At 40.9% G+C, this 18,632-nt stretch overlaps 1 protein-coding gene and 2 long non-coding RNA genes across 10 annotated transcripts; 1 reads left to right on the forward strand and 2 right to left on the reverse strand.

Annotated features, from left to right (window-relative positions):
* Positions 1-3,082: 3,082 nt before the first annotated feature.
* On the forward strand, positions 3,083-5,387 carry LOC127531301 (uncharacterized). 8 transcript variants are annotated; one of them, XR_007938365.1, is made up of 8 exons: positions 3,083-3,255; positions 3,331-3,394; positions 3,990-4,050; positions 4,421-4,482; positions 4,615-4,664; positions 4,738-4,798; positions 4,956-4,991; positions 5,083-5,387. It is a non-coding gene; the product is annotated as an uncharacterized LOC127531301 (long non-coding RNA). The 8 variants fall into 8 exon arrangements; XR_007938364.1 differs by having other exon boundaries at positions 4,615-4,798; XR_007938362.1 differs by having other exon boundaries at positions 4,956-5,387.
* Positions 5,388-7,101: 1,714 nt separating this feature from the next.
* Positions 7,102-9,500, reverse strand: LOC110965048 (calreticulin-like). Its single transcript, XM_022213964.2, has 7 exons — positions 9,494-9,500; positions 9,307-9,401; positions 9,008-9,217; positions 8,756-8,869; positions 8,519-8,656; positions 8,368-8,427; positions 7,102-8,254 (listed from the first exon to the last, which is right to left on the reverse strand). The coding sequence occupies exons 1-6, from the start codon at positions 9,498-9,500 to the stop codon at positions 8,401-8,403; spliced, it is 591 nt and encodes a 196-aa protein (XP_022069656.2). The 3' UTR covers positions 7,102-8,254; positions 8,368-8,400.
* On the reverse strand, positions 9,498-16,893 carry LOC127531302 (uncharacterized). The gene is made up of 4 exons (XR_007938367.1): positions 16,757-16,893; positions 11,478-11,632; positions 10,985-11,062; positions 9,498-9,700 (listed from the first exon to the last, which is right to left on the reverse strand). It is a non-coding gene; the product is annotated as an uncharacterized LOC127531302 (long non-coding RNA).
* Positions 16,894-18,632: the final 1,739 nt, after the last annotated feature.

The following is an 18,632-nucleotide window of genomic DNA, read 5'->3' on the forward strand; positions in this document are numbered from 1 at the left end:
GGAAGGCGACTGTTCCAGTGCTTCAGACCATCAGGAGCCCATGAGACCCTCAGCTCCACTGTAGTACTGTGGTGCACTGCATCTTGTGTAGGAATAGACCTTTTTCCGAAATGTCATCATCGAACGTCACTGCCGGTCACCGCCTCTAGCAACGCGATACCGCCATTTCAAGGGGGGTATGCTATTGCCTTGACGACCAGTACTTTCCCACCCGATTTTAACGACCAAAAGCAGATGTGCCCAAAACCTGCGCTGTTTTTGGCTGTAGTTCTCACTCATGGAGCAACAAGAACATTTCCTTTTACAGAATTCCGATGGGAAAGGGCCAGAAAAGGACTTTATGGCTCAAAGCATTGAGGCGGATGAACAACGATGGAACCACATGGAGCCCACAGTCAAAATGGTCCTATGTTTGCAGTCAGCATTTCGTCAATGGTATGTTGTGTTTCATGAAATTATTACCCCTTAACTGATTTTCTGAAATTATTAATTAATAAGCTTGATGTCTATAATTATCTGAAATGTTGAGGGCTAGCTACTTAGCTTAGGCTAGTGCTAGCTGTGCTTCCCACAAAAAGTCAGGGGTCTTTCTACTCACACTGCTATTTTTAAACCTTCTCTCCTCCCTTTCGTTCTGCTAACTACTATGCTGTAATCAGCAGCATTGTCCTCATTATTGTTAGCACCTCATACCCTTGGGCCTAGGGTGGGTAGAGCTCATTTACAGGTATCTGACTCTTAGTTTTGATAATGCACATCTAACTAATATACATACACTACTTCCACTTAAAATTAAAAGGTGTAATGCTCACCCCATTAGCTTAACATTAGCTTAGCATAGCGGAGCTGGTGTAGCCGTATCTTACAAGGCATTTATCATTCTGACATTGACCTGTATGCACAAAAACATAAATATAAGCATACCTCAAAGAAAACGTATGAGTCCAGGCTTTTATAAGTCTTCATCTTCTCCATTGTGTGGATGCCTGGGCTGTTGATAAGGTACTCGTAAATGGCGAACCATTGAAGATCTGGACACGTAGTAGGGTCATTTTCCCATGATCCCAGTGCAATTTGGTACGGACATGACTGCAAACCAACCAGTTCTAATTTTTCTTTATACCGTAGCTTGGCTTTTGGCTCAAGATTTCCAAAATAATCACCAGACATTTTTCTCCGGGTCAAAACCGCGTGGTTTCGGCGGTCAAATCGCGGTTTCTAAGGACTTTGTGTCCCCCTCTTTTAATGGCAGTGTGCATTGCTAAGGAAGGTGTGGTCACGTGTCCCAGATTCTGATGTCATTGCGAAAAGTTTACTGCAAGTTTACAGAGTTGCTTTTTGCAAGTCCATGTGCTAAAAATAACTTGAGCAGTTGTATTTTTCTGTAACCAAGCATGCATAATCCTAAATTGTGTTTAAATTGTTATCACAAAAAACGGGGACACAGTAGACATGTATTGCTAGTAAGGTTGTGAATCACTGGTAATAATTGAAACCATCACAAATGCTGGTTGGTAAAGGGAGCTCTGGACAGCTCTGGGCAAAATAAAGCAAAGCTGCCATGTGTTTCGCTGTACTTTAAGTATACATAAAGGTACCATACTGAATACACAGTGCAAAATGAGCAGGACAAACATTTTGCCCCGGGGATTTATCTAGCCAAGAGAAACCCCATAAAACAAGATAGTGTAATAATCAATGGTTATTATTTAGTTACTATATTAGTTATTATTTGATACTTACTCATATTGCTATACCACTAGCCGAGACATTAAATTAAGTATTAAGTAATCTATGCAGAAGTGAAACTGTTAACTTATCACGCTTAACACATAATTTATGTTGCAACCAACTGGAAACAATTTGGAAGACCTTAAAAACACACCAGAGACCTCCAGATTTATGTCACTTCTTCAGAAAACTGCCTTCATGAAACAGTTGGCGTGAAGTTGTCACGGCTGGCGTGTTGAACCCAAGCAGCAGGCACAGACGAAAGGGTGAATTAATAATGATTTAATGGAGTTCACAACATAGACCAACAGAAAACTCTTAATAAATAAAGCAGGAGGGAAAGAAGCCGAGGAGAATTAAACTAAACTAACAAAGGGCGGACCCGAGGGCCGATATAAAACAGAAACTAAATCAAAGGGGAAGGTGGCTTACGGGTGGTCCAGAGGATGTAAGATGGAGGAGGGCAGAGCTGACGGAGCTGGTGGGAGAGTGTGGCGATGGCTGGAACAGGCAAGATAGTCCGGTAGGGTGACTGTGTCTAGAAGTGGGGTGTAGAGAATACTTCCAGGGGAGAAAACAGAGTCGAGGATATGACGAGCTGGCGACGGTGAGCGGCGTATAGCAGGGTGGATGGATCAATAATAAGTACCCCTGACTGCAGCCCGCAGATCGGGGCGTGCCTCAACGTGGGCGGAGTTAAACGTTGAGCTCCGCCCACCTTGAACTAAATGTGGGCGGAGTTAAACGTTTAACTCCGCCCGCATAGCGCAGTTGAACCGTTGAAGAAGAAGAAGACTGTATTAGAGAAGAAGAAGAAGTTTCCAAAATGGAAGTAAGCACGTTTATCTTTTGTTTAAACGTTGCTGTTTTGCTATTTTGTGACAGACAAGGAAGGAAGTGATATTATTTTATCTCCAGTTGCATTATCTCCTTGCATTAGTTTCAGACTTACGTCAGACTTATTTATTTTGTCATGTGCTAAGTAGCAAGCCCATTAGAAAAGTGACGTTTAACAAAACATTTAAACGATGCCATTCCTTTTAGAATTAGACTGATTCAAAATATTCAGAATAATCTACTGGAATTGGAGGAGAAGCTAGAGGCGTGGAGGTTTGCCCTGGAAAGGAGAGGAATGAAGGTTAGCCGCAGCAAGACGGAGTATCTGTGTGTGAATGAGAGGGACCCAAGTGGAAGAGTGAGGTTACAGGGAGAAGAGATCAAGAAGGTGGAGGATTTTCAGTACTTAGGGTCAACAGTCCAGAGCAATGGAGAGTGTGGAAAAGAGGTGAAGAAGCGTGTACAGGCAGGCTGGAACGGCTGGAGAAAAGTTTCAGGTGTGATGTACGATAGAAGAGTTTCAGCTAAAATGAAAGGTTTACAAAACTATTAATTCAAATGGATTGGATAGTATAGTTCAATTATCTATCTCTGTTACAGAGAATAGAGCACGTGTTTGCTGCAAACAGCCACGTCATTGCCACATGGTTTCCACCATCATCCACAAACCCCATGGATCACCTGCTGGTAATTTGTTAAAAAGTTTTGCTTTTGTAGTGGAGTTTGAGCATTTCATATTCAGTTATTGATATCTTTTTACAGGACAATGCAGCCAGTCTCCAGTGGGTTCTGCTTCCAGTATTTGTACCTGGACACTGGATACTCTGTAAATACATTTATATCTTCCTCTATTATGACCTTACACAACAAAGTTGCTCATTGCTGATTTAAATTTTTGGTATATTAAATGCATGGGAGCTTTGTTAGTATTTCTGTAACATTCCATAATTTTATGTGTGTGGTTATATTTGAACACATTTAACAGATACTGAGGCCACAGGCTACAGAGATTTTCTTTCTAGATCCCCTCTGTGGCAGCGGCTGGAGAGATGAGAGTAGAGTCCATCTAGTCAGGTTTTTAGGACACCTTCCAAGATCCTTCCTGGACAGTGGTAGTTCTGTTTTAAACCACTTGTCCTTTGTTTGTTTAATAAATGCTTCTGTTTTTATTTGAATGCATTAAGATGTTCCAAACAAACAAAAACAAACAACAAAAGTGAGTGTTTGCGAGGGATAGAAGTAATTGTTACCTTATTCTTATTTATTTTTACATTATTCTACGCATATGGAAACAGAACCATATGTTTTGTTTGTTTAAGCCCATTACAAAAACGTTTGATTTGAAGTTCCAGCCTCTTCCAACTTTGTTCCAAGTGTTGCTTTAAAATGGTTTATTGTACTTTTATTTACTCTTTGACCAGGCACATTGCTCACAGCCTATCTCCTGGCCCTTGGAGGCAGCTTGGTGTGAATGATGTTCAGGTGAGACATTACTACATTGCATTTGCTAACATTTGCTATTTCCTTTCCATTCTTTTATTAAAACACTGCAAAGATGCTCCACCAACTGTGGCGTATTTGTTTTGATGGTAAGAACTACTCAGTATGTTATATGGATGACATCTATAAAATGTTTTTTCTGCATTTAAAACACACTCTTTGTATTGAAAAACTGTATCCTGACAGAATGTGCATGATATTATATTAACCAGTATCTCTGTACATTGTAATGGGGGCCAGTTGTGATTTCAGTGAGGTTTTGTGCAAATTGTGACACGTTATGCTTGACTGTAGCGATGAAGGTATTATTTTTGGAAACATATTTTAATCTTCTGCATTTCCTTCTTCACAGGAAAACATGCTGCAGATTAGAAGATGGTGGTGTCTTGTTCTCCTGCAGAACTTCCCCATACCGTAAGTGCCCTCAGTATCACACTTTTAAACCAGATTCTTTTAAATCACGTTTTACTGCATTCACTGTCATCTGACCTGCATGAATGTTTTCATTGTGAATGTTTGTTGTCATTAAATCACCACGATCTAAAGAAGAGAGATTGCAGCAAAGAAAAAGGCAACGAGAGCAGAAAAAACTACAGGTGAGAGGTCATGTGATAAATTGGTATATAGTGAAACTATTGCTCAAAGACTGATCCCCGCCACTTATTTCAGGATGTGGCTGAAGTCCCCCTGAAAATGTTTAGGCTTTCAGAATCTGCCCCTGAAGCATCAGGTATTGTTCCAGCCAGCATTGTCTCACACATATCCATCGAGGTTGTTGAGGTTCCATGTCACAGAGCAGTCATTATTTCTCTGTGTACTTAAAATCAACCACTTAAATCTTGCATTTTCATTGTGCCTATATACACCACAATCTGTTTCCTTTCTAGATGAGGCTGAGAACAGGACTGGGAACAGGAAACGGGGTATATTGCCTGAGATGGGTAGTCTCATTTCAGTGTTTTCTGCAATCTCCGAGCCTTTACTTAAATAACTGTTTTCTTTATTTTTGTTTAGGAGAATCCTTTGGTCAGGGATGCAATGGCGGCAGCCCGGTGGTGTGGGACGAGAACTTTCAAGGGAAAAATTTCCCTTCCCCAAGTTGTCACCATGGCCAAGGAGCAACGCGTGAGGGCAGTGGAACTCCTGTGTGACTGTGATGGCCAGGAAGAAGAGGAGACCGCTGATCTCAGAGAACCGTTCCTTTTTCTTTTTAGTCTGCAGGAAGACTATGAGACATTCTGTCAAGAAATCATTGACAGGAGAAACATGAAGGTGTTTTGTGCTTTTGACAGAAAAGAATAAAGTTGTGTTCAACGGTGCTGAAGCTTAATTCATTACATCTGACCCCTACAAATGTACATGGTTCGTGAGTTGTACAGACTCTGATATATTATGTCTGGCATAATCATATACAGAAAGTCTCTATACAGAGATCAGAGATGATGTTTTTGTTTCAGTTATGTAGAATGAAGGCCAAGCTAAGAGCCCTCTTTGATTTTAGGAAAGACATGTAGCATTGACTGTCAGTTCAGTCTTATATCCTTGAGTGGATTAGTGACACTTTAAGAAAGTCATTAGTGCAAAGTTTAGGAAATCTGTGTTATCAGCCAGGAATAACCATGTTCAGGTATCAATGGCACAGACATTGCTGCTGTCTCTGATCTCCTTTAATGTAGCTGATATAATTCAGTGTACAAAAAATCCAAATGTGTCTATGTATGCTGTATATCACAAATTTCACTTCACTGTTTCAGTCCAGCTAGCCCTAGTTAGACAGGGTTTGAGTTAAAGAGAGTTGAACCCAAGTAAAAAGTTGTGTCGGCTATAGTATTACAACTCCTGGCAAAAATGATGGAATCACCAGTCTGGGAGGACGCTCGTTCAGTTGTTTTAATTTGTAGTAAAAAAGCAGATCACAAACATGACAAAAAACTAAAGTCATTTTATTTTGCAACTTTATGACTGTAAGAAACACTAAAAGATATCAAGAGGAAAAGTTGTAGTAGTCAGTAACAATTACTTTTTTAGACCAAGCACAGGGATAAAATTATGGAATCAATTCTGAGGAAAAAATGATGGAATCACCCCATAAATTCTCATTCCCAAAACTAGTTCCCATATCAGATTAAATCTGCTTGTTAGTCTGCAGTTTAAAAGGAGTGATCACACCTTGGAGAGATGTTGCACCAAGTGGATTGACATTAATCATGACTCCAACATGAGAGATGTCAGCTGAAACAAAGGGGAGGATTATCAGACTTTTCAAAGAGGGTCAATCATCACGAATTGTTGGAGATATCCCACATTGGTTCTGCAAATGATCATCAAACTGACGTGGGACGAGAAAAATTGCAGCAGCAGCATCAAAACCAAGTTTATTTGGCCCAGCAGCAACAACCAAATCCACAGTCTGCATGAGCAACAAGCTGGTTTGGTTGGAAATCAGCAAACTGGTGTGCTGCAGCAACAACTTCCAGTCACTCTTGGTCTAAAAAAGTGATTGTTACTGACTACCACAATTTTTCCTCTTGATATCTTTTAGTGTTTCTTACAGCCAGAAAGTTGCAAATTAAAATGACTTTAGTTTTTTGTCATGTTTGTTATCTGCTTTTTTTCTAAAAAAAATTAAACAACTGAACGAAAGTCCTCCCAGACTGGTGATTCCATAATTTTTGCCAGGGGTTGTATATGTTGTATTTGTGGGATTTGATACTACAAGAAAAATGTTTTCCCAAAGAACTACTTTTTGGCTCTAGACCTGATCCTGATATAAATAGTAATGCTGATATAAAATTAATCATGACAGTAAATCACATAAGATGCTCGGTTTCTAGGCCAGCATTTAGAAGCTGTATTGACGTTTGTGAATGTGCTATTTAGTCTCCGCCACCAGATGGTGACAATAAATGAGTCAAGCTCAATGTGGGCGGAGCTCAACGTTTAACCCCGCCCACGTTTAGCTCAAGGTGGGCGGAGCTCAACGTTTAACTCCGCCCCCGTTGAGCCACGCCCCGATCTGCGGGCTGCAGTCAGGGGCTTCTCGCGTTGGAGCTGCGGAGCAAGCCGGGCTTTATGGGGTGCTGATTGTCTATTAGTGCCGGCTGTGCACTCAGCCCAGCTGCTCGTCATTGAATTGATGACCTGGCTTGCTGGAACTGGAGGGCGTGACAGAAGTTACATAATTTAATCATTTTAACTACATTTAGTGCCTCCAATGTGTGAGTGTATGCAACATGACCACACAATATAAGGTAATCGTCGTTTAATTAAAAACTTTGGCATCAGTAACATTCTGTCCAATAAAAAAATAACTGTAACCCTTACAATGTATGTGCATGTGTCTCTCCAGACTTTTCAGATACAATGCAGTCCAATCACATTTTCATGGAGACATGCTGAAGTAAATCAGTTCAAGAAAAAAAAAATCATGTCTTAACATTTCATCCATTTATGCCCTAAAGGTGTGAAAACAATCAGTGCTGCAGACATGAAACCAAAATAAGCTACAAAATGCATTAGTTTTGATTTGTCTGTATTCAGATTTTGGGAAGGTAAGTGTTTTGGTTTATGCATTATGTGTTGAGCGATGTGCATTTTATCTTCCACCAGGCTAAAAGAAACTTTTACCACAGCTTTTAGTTAGCCTTCAAAATATGCTGACAGGCAGCTACAAATGGAATCTGTAAAAAAAAAAAAAAACAATAGAAGATCTATAAATCCTAAAAAAAATAAAGAAAACCAAAAACCACACACACAAGAAAACAGCAAATGACAGAACCAATGATGATCTGTCATTACAAAAAGAGGAATGAACTGTCAGCACAATCAGTCCAGCAGTTTAAGGGTCCACAACCAAGTCCATTAACACTCACTTGTCCCCATTTATTACAAGTTGGGATGCATCCAGATCTCAGGGAAAGGATGGTCAGCAGTCACAATACCCCTGGGAAAGACAGGACAGAGCTTCTGAAAGAGTGGCAGAAGAAATCTCAGGCCACACCTCCTCAGAGCTCAGTCATCCATTTATGAAAGTGCTTCCTCTAAGTCTTCCTTTGTTTCTTCCTCTCCCTCTTCTTTCTCCTCTTGACCCAGGTATTCATCTTCATCAGCTTTAGTTTCTTTGTTTTTTACTTCCTCTTCTTTTCGTTTCAAGTCATCCTGCTCCTGTTTCATTTTCCTCTGGTTCCTGCAGGGAAGGATAATCACAAACCATGTCTCCTAGTGTATTTACAATGTTACTGCACGGGCTCTGTGTGTTTCACAAATGACAATTATGGCTTAAAAAGAATGTCAACATACCTTTGTCACATGGAATATGTGATCAGGAAGTCGTCAAAGAATGATAGCACCAGGTCTGTACTGAAATTAACAGCAACAAATGTTACACTATAGTTTAAGCATCAGCACTACAATGACATTAACATTCAAATTTGACTCCTGTCTCTCTCACCTGCCAAAGGTTAAAACATATAGACTCAATGTTGTCAAACGTGTAGATAGACGCACTGTATTCAGGATTGTCAATCTCAGGATGCACCCATGGTCCTTTGTAGTTGGGATTGTCGATTTGTTTGGGTTTCCATTCTCCCTGTAATACAGCAGGCATTTACCAAGCAGCAATTCATTAGCAGAAAGTAATGTTGACAATCTCTCAAGCAAGAAACCCACACTGTCCACTTTAACTTACTTTATACTCTGGGTTGGGGATCATGGGCGGCTCCCACTCTCCATCCATATCTTCATCCCAGTCTTCAGGCTTTTTGGCATCAGGATCTGGAATATTTTCAGGTTTGTCCCAGTCCTAAAGAATAAGAAATGAGTTCAAGGTTAAAGTAAAAGTCAGAAAAAACGCTCCTTCGCCTGTCAGCATTTCCAATGGACAAAACAAAACCTTTCAGCAGATTAAAGGCAGCTGACTTATAGCAGTAAGCTTATTCACCTCAGGCTTGGTGTCATCAGCATCATCAATCTTAGCACGGTCATCCCAGTCCTCTGGCTGCTTGGCTTTAGGGTGCTTAATTTTCTTAAGAGGCCAGTTTTCCCAGTCATCCTCCAGACTGCCAGATTCCACCTTCTCGTTGTCAACCTCTACCTCATAGGTCAGATCCCGATTCAGGATCAGCATGTGCAGGTGAGTCAGCTTATCATCCTAGGCAAAAAGAAAGGCTTTGAATTCAGCCTCTTACAAGGAGCAATGATTGTATGCATTAAAAAAAAGACTGAAAACACAACAGTTACCTTGCATTTAATCTTTTTCCTGATGTTGCGACGATTGCTCTTGTATTTAAAGCAGACATAAACTGTCTTGCTGCTGTAGCCACAGATGTCTTGGCCTATGAAATTAAATAAAATACTAGATATACCAAATGCTGCTTTTGTAAACAATCGGTTACTAATGCATATAACAATGAATATCAGTACGTGCCAAACATAATGTAGTAAGATCCTCTATGCATGCCAGCCTTATCCCAGTGAGAAGTGAAACCCATCACGTAGCCGCCACCACCACAGTCAACCTTCTGCAAGTAATTGACTGAAAACGAGCAGGAGCAGAAATGAAGGAGCACAGGGTTCTCCTCATTGCTTAAAGGCTCCTTGCAGTAAGACTGAGCATAGGAACTCATCTGCAGCCCTGAAAAGGAACAAACAACATTCAGCAAAGCACAAAGTTGATTCTCTTTGGCTAACAGTGTGGGAACTGTACTGGAAAAAGAGACACCAAGGCACTTAAAAGTCACTGACAGCACAAAGGAGGTCCTTAAGACCTGATTGAGACATTTCTGAGGTTGAAATTTGAAGGTGGTACATGTGTTTTGTGTTTAGGTTGGTAAATAATTCTTGAGAATTACTCTCCACCATTAAATATTAATTTAACACTTAAAGAACAAAATATATTTTAAAGCAAAGTGCCTTAAAGCTGCTGTCCGGAGTTTCTGTTTGTTTTCAATTTATGTATCATTGTTTAACAAAGCTTAAATGTGTTAGTCTAGTTCGATACTATAATATAGAGTTAGTATAACGCGATATGAAAATTTATTCCTGAGCTCCGCCTTCCTCTCATAGACCCCCATGTTATTCCAAAAAGCGCCGTTCGCTGCCAACCAATCAAGTTCGAGCTTCAGCTTTGTCATGCTGTCAATCAACGGTTACGCACACAGCAAGCAAGCCCATGCAGAGGTGGGCAAGCTACGCACTACGCAACCGCGCGCACATTTGTTTTGCTTGTGGAGGAGAGAGCATCAGGGATCAGCAACTTCCAGAAAAGTTACCAATCCCACGGCTTGTCAGGCCAAGAGACTGCAGGACGTTTTTTGGCTCGGGGTGCTCGCGTTGCTCCCCGACCACGGCCTCCATAGCCCGCCTGACGGCTTCGTTTAGATGCCCGACCTCTGGAGGAAGATGTTGGGGCGTCTGGGACATACTCTTCGTCAGAGGAGTCATGCAATTCTGAACTCTAGATAGAAATAAATAAACAATGTAACACATATACACGCGTAAATGCACTAAGTTTGATAAACAACGTCATCGAGAGGGATACACGAGTGTAATCACAAATTGAAACTTTACTCGTTCGTCCTAGCAGATTCATGTTATTTTGGTATTAGGACAAGTTAGACTCAATACAGAATTCTAACGTAATTCCTTTATTATTTACTAAATGTACTAAATGTAGAAGAGTGGAAAACAGCAAAACAGGCAAGATGCTGCAGCACTCTGGGCACTCCTCTCAGGTACTGCGCGTGCACAAATAAAGGGGTGAAATCAGAGGGAGGGTGGGACCAACAGTGTTTTGGGAGACGCTGCGATTCAAACACCGGACAGCAGCTTTAATGAATACAACGGGAACAACCAAGTGCAATTCAGAGCATGTATTTCCTGCTTCGTAGTGCGTGAACAAACAACTGAAAATGTTTACCTGCATCTCCATTCAAGTCCCCAGTCGTAAATTTCCACTCTCCATCGTTTCTATTCATCCAACGACTTCTCCAATCATCTACATGAGAAACAACCAGTAAGTTTGTTGAGGATTAACACTCAGTCTAACTCTGTCAAATAACTTCCCAAAAAGCAGTTTACACAACAAGTAACTGTTGTTATACATCATATATAATGTCACTGTCAAAATAGTGTCATCGGTTTGGTTTGTTATGCTCCAACTTAGACATCCATTAGTAACTTTAGTGTTATGGATAACTGTGTTTGCTAATATGGGGTCTTGCTAAAGTTAGGCAGCTAACCATCCAGTTTTAGTTAAGAGTCTGAGAGGGGTGGCAGTCTTCACCGAATCACCAGTAAAAAGAATGCATTCATTATGATCTCCTGACCAGATGATGGCTGAAATGCAAATTACCAGGAAATGAATTAATGCTAAACTCATGCACTGTTACACATTTTTATGACAAACTTACCACTGTCCAGAGACTCCTCATGAAAGCAAACCTTTGCATGGATGCAGAGCAGGGCTGATGTTACTGCAAGAACACCCGAAACTTGCATTTTTCCCATTTCAGCTCTACTTTCCTGCAGTCCACAGTGTGGTACCTGTGCCGTGCCAGCAAATACGCTGTGGAGAAGGAAGAGGAGAATACTTCTGTGTTGCACCCATACACTGTACAATAAAGATCATTATTACTGTTATACAGTGTGTTTCGGCACGGAGAAGATCCATTCATCCATCATCTATACACCGCTTAATCCTCATTAAGAGTCACGGGGGTGCTGGAGCCTATTCCAGCTGACTCGGGCGAAGGCAGGGGACACCCTGGACAGGTCACCAGTCTGTCGCAGGACTATACATAGAGACAAACAATCACACTCACATTCACACCTACGGACAATTTAGTCACCAGTTAACCTCAGCATATTTTTAGAGTGTGAGAGGAAGCCAGATAACCCACGCATGCACAGGGAGAACAAGCAAACTCCATGCAGAAGGATCCTGGAATACCCAGGACACGAACCAGGCGAGGCCAGGACAAAGTGTTAACCACTGTGCTGCCCTGTACTGAGAAAATGAATCCAGGACTTTGCTACTTCCTGGTTGCCATCTTGGATTTTTGGAACATTACAGAACAGAGCCGGCGAGCAGAGATTGGACTGACTTTTCCAAAATAGTTTAAATCAATCCACTGGACTTTAAGAAAGTAACAAATTTTCTTAAAGTCCAGTGGATTGATTTAAACCACTTTGGATAAGCATGACCTGGATGAATGAGAACCTATACAGACGTCAGACTGACTTGGAGCAAAGGATTCTCTACCCGCCCACATTTACTGGATTCTGCTGTTTACCAACACTGCTGCTAACAATGTTAACCTCCAAAAGTGAAGATAAACTCTACAGGTAAGTGTTAAAGGGAAACTTCGTTTTTTTTCAACCTGGGGTCTGTTTTCATATGTCATTTCATACATGTGAGTGATGGAGAAATGATTTTTCGACATAGCTCCAGTATTTAGCCAGGCAGGCAGCTTAGCAGCTCAGCTAGCAGCTCAACTAGCGAAAAGTATTGGGCAATTACCCCCCCCCGCCCCCCCCGCGTCAAAGTCTGCCCTAATGTGCTTTTTTCCCCACACTGACCGGCTCGGATAGTCCAGGCGTAAACTAACCATGACGTCACCCGTTGGTTTCAACGCCGAGAAAATGAAGCCCGGATTTTGCTACTTCCTGGTCACCATTTTGGATTTTTTGGAGCCGATGACGTAAAAAGCGTCATCAAACAGACTGGACTGGAGAGCAACTAGGGGCAGGATTGGCTGAGGACTCTCTTATCCCGCCCACGTTTTACCGCAGAGGCTTCTGTTGCTGTCAATCAAGTATAGCCACGCCCCCTGGCTCCGCCAACTTTAACGATTTATTTAAAATTCAGTATTGATTTATTTTAAGATCGGCCACCTGATCTCTCATTTTGACTATGAAAACTAACGGGGAAAAAAATCCTGAGCTGTAGAAAATCAGTCTATCAACTGTTATTTTTTCCAAAAATGAATAGACCCTTTATTTGTTTACAAACATTGTGACGTTTTTTTGTGGGCGGGGCTTATGCTGGAGGCAAAAGCGGAGCGAGAAGTCAAGCGGGACTGGGAGTATATAGTTTGCGCTGGGAGTTTGCACTGCAAACTCAAGCATTTTTACCCCGTTAAACTTCAGTGTACCACCGGCGGTACACTTACTAATTTGCATAGGAATTTAAAGAATGTCCGAAGGCTGCAAACGCGATTATACAAACACTATACGCCGATGGAAAGCTTAGATTCTCATGAATCCGCCGGTATAAACCACTTTCAAATGTGATTACAACAGCGGGTAATATAAACACATTTGTCTGACAAACAACGAATATCCATCCATCCTTTCTCTGTACACGGCTTCAACGTACACAGCGCGACTCACATTTCCGGGTTCATTATTACACACAGATGAAAATATTCCACAAAAAACGGCCATAATCCAACCTTGTACATCCAGACAACACAAGCCAGTAAACTACTTTGTCCAAAACATGTCTTGAAGTCGGTATAAAATCCACAAATCGGTCGTTTTCAGGGAAATGGACCTCACGATGCGCGTCCAATATTCCCTGTATTTCTCATCATACTTAACAGGTTATTGTTTTTGATTGTATTTTTTTCTGTGTCTTGTTGTGTCCTTGTTCTTATGGTGTGTGTATTTGGATCCAGTGTCTGGAATAAAGCTGAACTGAATTGAATTGAATTGAATATTTTTTATTTACAAATAGAATATTAGCGATTTTTTGTACTGAAAATGGCTGGAATTGACTGCAGCTGATCGTCTCTGTCCAGTCTTTTTGCCTCAGTGCATTTAACCACAACTGTCTTCGTTCCCTCTGAGCACGAGTGTTTGGTGGAATTCTATAAAACTTTAATTTGCGTTCGCCAATGTCATTCCTCCTATTCTGGCATCCAAAACACAGCAGGACGACATTTTAGAAAAGTTGATAGAGCCTAGTCCCTCAGTCTTTCGCCTTTCGGTCACGGCCGCGGGCTTCCTCTTTTGCCTCCAGCTAAAGCTGTGATGTCATTCGTGACGTGGGTCATTAAAGGGTCTATTGGGGTCTATGGAACAAAAGCTTTTTGGAGCCAACCCTAGCGGACGGCGTGATATTGCAAGTTTTTGACACTTCCGGGTTGGCTTCAATTCTGGAGCCAGATGCTACGTCCACTATATATACAGTCTGTGGGATAGTCTCAACGAGTGTCCCACAACATATTAGAGATGAGAAGTGAACGAAAACCTCCACACTACCTGGCGATCGCTCTTTGTTGTGGTCTGTATCCAAATCTCAGGAGGCCGGAAAGCAAATCTCGTTCCGAAATTGCGCGAGCTCTCACGGGATTTCGCGACCTATCACGCGATTTCAGAACGAGATTTGCTTTTCAGCGTCCTGAGATTTGGATACAGACCACAACAAAGAGCGATCGCCAGGTAATGTGGAGGTTTTCGTTCAGTTCTCATCTCTAGTATGTTGTGGGACACTCGTTGAGACTATCCGAGCCGGTCAGTGTGGGGAAAAAGCACGTTAGGGCGGACTTTGACGCAGGGGGGGGGGGTAATTGCCCAATACTTTTCACTAGCTGAGCTGCTAGCTGAGCTGCTAAGCTGCCTGCCTGGCTAAATACTGGAGCTATGTCGAAAAATCATTTCTCCATCACTCACATGTATGAAATGACATGAAAACAGACCCCAGGTTGAAAAAAACCGAAGTTCCCCTTTAAAGTCATCTTTGTAACTAGCTGTACTCTTCTCCATATCTGGGCAATATCACATATAAAGCAGTGAAGTTACTGTTAGTTACATCAGACTGTAACCTCTGATAATAAACAAGTTTTAATGTCATGTTTTAAAGTTGCTCTGTAAAATTTCTGGTTATGTTTCTTGACTCAGTGATAACACTGATGCTAAATCAGGTTAGTGAGTGTCATAAATTAGTTAACTGTTAGCTGTAGCTAAGTGTCCTGCAGGTCACAGCTGATCACTCATAACCAGTGGCAGTTCTAGACAAATTTAACTGGGGGGCCAAGGTGGGGCCAGTGTTTACAATACAATACAATACAATACAATACAATACAATACAATACAATACAATACAATACAATACAATACAATGACTTCATTGATCCCCCAAAGGGAAATTCAATTGTCTGATCTAATCTGGGGCTGCACAGTAGAGTAGTGGTTAGCACTTTTGCCTTGCAGCAAGAAGATCTCCGATTCAAATCCCGGCCTGGGCCTGGGATCTCTCTGCATGGAGTTTGCATGTTCTCCCTGTGCATGCGTGGGTTTTCTCTGGGCACTCCGGCTTCCTCCCACAGTCCAAAAATATGCTGAGGTTAATTGATGACTCTAAATTGCCCGTAGGTGTGAATGTGAGTGTGGTTGTTTGTCTGTATATGTAGCCCTGTGACAGACTGGTGACCTGTCCAGGGTGTCCCCTGCCTTCACCTGAGTCAGCTGGGCTAGGCTCCAGCACCCCCGCGACCCTAGTGAGGATAAAGTGGTGTATAGAGAATGGATGGATGGATGATCTAATCTGTTTACTTTTCAATTAACTAGTCTGATTGCTGATGTTGTTTAATCTTGTTTAGTCACATTCTACAACGACAATAATGATATTTAAGCACTCAAAGCTTTTGTTTTACTTTGTATTAAAATCAAACAATTTTTTGGTTTTTTGTTTGTTTGTTTTTACAAAAAAATGTATCACCTGGCCTAAAGCTGTGTCTCCTGACTCCCATCAAAGTGTTTGGAAATATATTAAGCTTGGGCTGTACTGGGACATCATTCCTGGACTCACTAATATCTGTGGAAATATGCACAGTATGCACACAATATTGTTCAAATGTTTGTGGGCACACAGGCAATTTCCTGTTTTCCATGAAAACTCACACTTTCATTCATGTGTGAGCATAACTGCACAAGGGTTTTCTAATCATCAATCAGCCTTTCAACACCATTAGCTGAATGTAGATATTCCATTAAAAATCAGCTGTTTCCAGCTAGAATAGTCATTTACCACATTAACAATATTCTAGACTGTATTTTTGATTAAGTTAATGTTATCTTCATAGAAACGAAAAGCTTTTCTTTCAAAAATAAAAACATTTCTAAATGACCCCAAACTTGAACTGTATTGTTATTTACAATTCCAAACTATATATACATTTACTTAATGGATCATGTACCATATTCATGTATTTTAAAATGTAGGCTATGCATTTGTTTATTTTTAACACAAGATTCATATATCAGTGACAAAAAAAGAGAACTTACCGCATAAAACAGCATTTTATGGACACAGTACTATAAATGAATATTAATTAGTAATGACACTGATGCAATACAAACACGCTTTCTACATGGCAAACCTGATGGTGCAGTATTTGATCCACAATGATCCCTTTAATGTCCCTCTGGTTGTTTCTCTCTCTGTCCCTACATGTTAAGGTCCCTTCCTGTGACTTTTATTTCTCTCTCTGTCTTCCACCAGCTCCTCAGCTCTCACATAACCTCGCTGCTTTCACTTTCACATTTGGGGCAAAAAACTTCACAATGCCCCATTCTGGCCTCGTACACTAAGAGGAAAACCATAGAGGCATCCATTATCGGAGTGAAGAACAACACGGTCATATATGCAACGTATCACTAAACAAGGTGAAATCCTTTTGCTTACCCTGTGCGCGTGTCTTGCAAGAAGAAAACTAGCTCTTCCTTTCTTTAAAATTTGTTGCAGGCCTGAATCCCATCAAACGCAGACAGACAATCTGTCCACGAGGCAGACAGCACCACCAGCGACACTTCGGGTCTTTGGCTCCGATTCATCCATAGAGCCACTTTAGTTTCGGTTTCGCTTATCATCATTATAAAGTGATCCGTTTATTATTCAGTCAGCTGCACTCACAGGGCTGCACATTTAGAGCAATTTTTAAATACAGCTACCACAATAGATAATCACTAAGGTGCACAATTTACGATTTAAATGCACCACTTACGGTTTTAAAGGATGCTTTCACTCAAAATATACTTAGAATTGAAGCCCCCTATTACCTTCAAATTTACTAATATCTTTTATCCTTGGGATCAGTTTGAAAAAATCATTGTAGCTAAAATTTTCCCCCAAGTTTATGTGTCAGATACCTTATGTCTATTTGTTGACTACCTAAATAGCTCTTTCAATAAAACAACCCCCACCCACTGCCCTCATACATCCAGGATGTCTGTTACTCAACCATGGAGAAGTTTGCAGATCACAATAAAATCTGACTGACTGACCTAAAATTGGAAAGAGATATCTCTTTTTGGTGTTCTAATGGCTTTATACTATTTCAAAGTACATATTTGAGTTATCTATGACATTTGGAAAGAAAACAATTTCTGATACCAAGACTAGTAGCATGTATTATGTTGGTGATAAATTTGACCCCAGGAAAAATGAACACAATTTCAAAAAATTCCAGGCCCTAAAGCTTTTTAAAGATTATAAAATCGCCTATTATAGTGACCTCAATATCATCCAAAACAAGCAAATTGTGCAAAGTGCACACTGTGCTACATTTTAGATTACACACGTGGACAAAATTGTTGGTACCCCTCAGTTAAAGAAGGAAAAACCCACAATTCTCACTGAAATCACTTGAAACTCACAAAAGTAACAATAAATAAAAATTTATTGAAAATTAAATAATCAAAAACAGCCATTACTTTTGAATTGTTGATTAACATAATTATTTAAAAAAACAAACTAATGAAACAGGCCTGGACAAAAATGATGGTACCTCTATAAAAGATTGAAAACTATTTGACCAGAGTGACATGATTAACTCAGGTGTGTCATTTAATTGACATCACAGGTGTTTCCAAACTCATAATCAGTCAGTCTGCCTATTTAAAGGGAGACAAGTAGTCACCCTGCTGTTTGGTGAAAAGGTGTGTACCACACTGAACATGGACAACAGAAAGCGAAGGAGAGAATTGTCCCAGGACATCCGAAAAAAAATTATAGACAAACATCTTGAAGGTAAAGGCTATAAGACCATCTCTAAACAGCTTGAAGTTCCTGTGACAACAGTGGCTCATATTATTCAGAAGTTCAAGACCCACGGGACAGTAGCCAACCTCCCTGGACGTGGCCGCAAGAGGAAAACTGATGACAAATTGAAGAGACGGATCGTTGGAATTGTATCCAAAGAGCCCAGAGCAACCTCCAAAGAAATTAAAGGTGAACTCCAAGGCCAAGGTACATCAGTGTCAGATCGCACCATTCGTCGTTGTTTGAGCCAAAGTGGACTTCATGGGAGACGACCAAGGAGGACACCACTGCTGAAAAAAACTCATAAAAAAGCCAGACTGGAATTTGCAAAAATGCATGTTGACAAGCCACAAAGCTTCTGGGAGAATGTCCTTTGGACAGATGAGACCAAACTGGAGCTTTTTGGTAAGGCACATCAACTCTATGTTCATAGACTCAAAAAGCAAGCATACGAAGAAAAGAACACTGTCCCTACGGTGAAACATGGAGGAGGCTCAGTAATGTTTTGGGGCTGCTTTGC

Source organism: Acanthochromis polyacanthus, chromosome 20 (assembly GCF_021347895.1).
Source record: "Acanthochromis polyacanthus isolate Apoly-LR-REF ecotype Palm Island chromosome 20, KAUST_Apoly_ChrSc, whole genome shotgun sequence".
NCBI classification, from domain to species: Eukaryota; Metazoa; Chordata; class Actinopteri; family Pomacentridae; genus Acanthochromis; species Acanthochromis polyacanthus.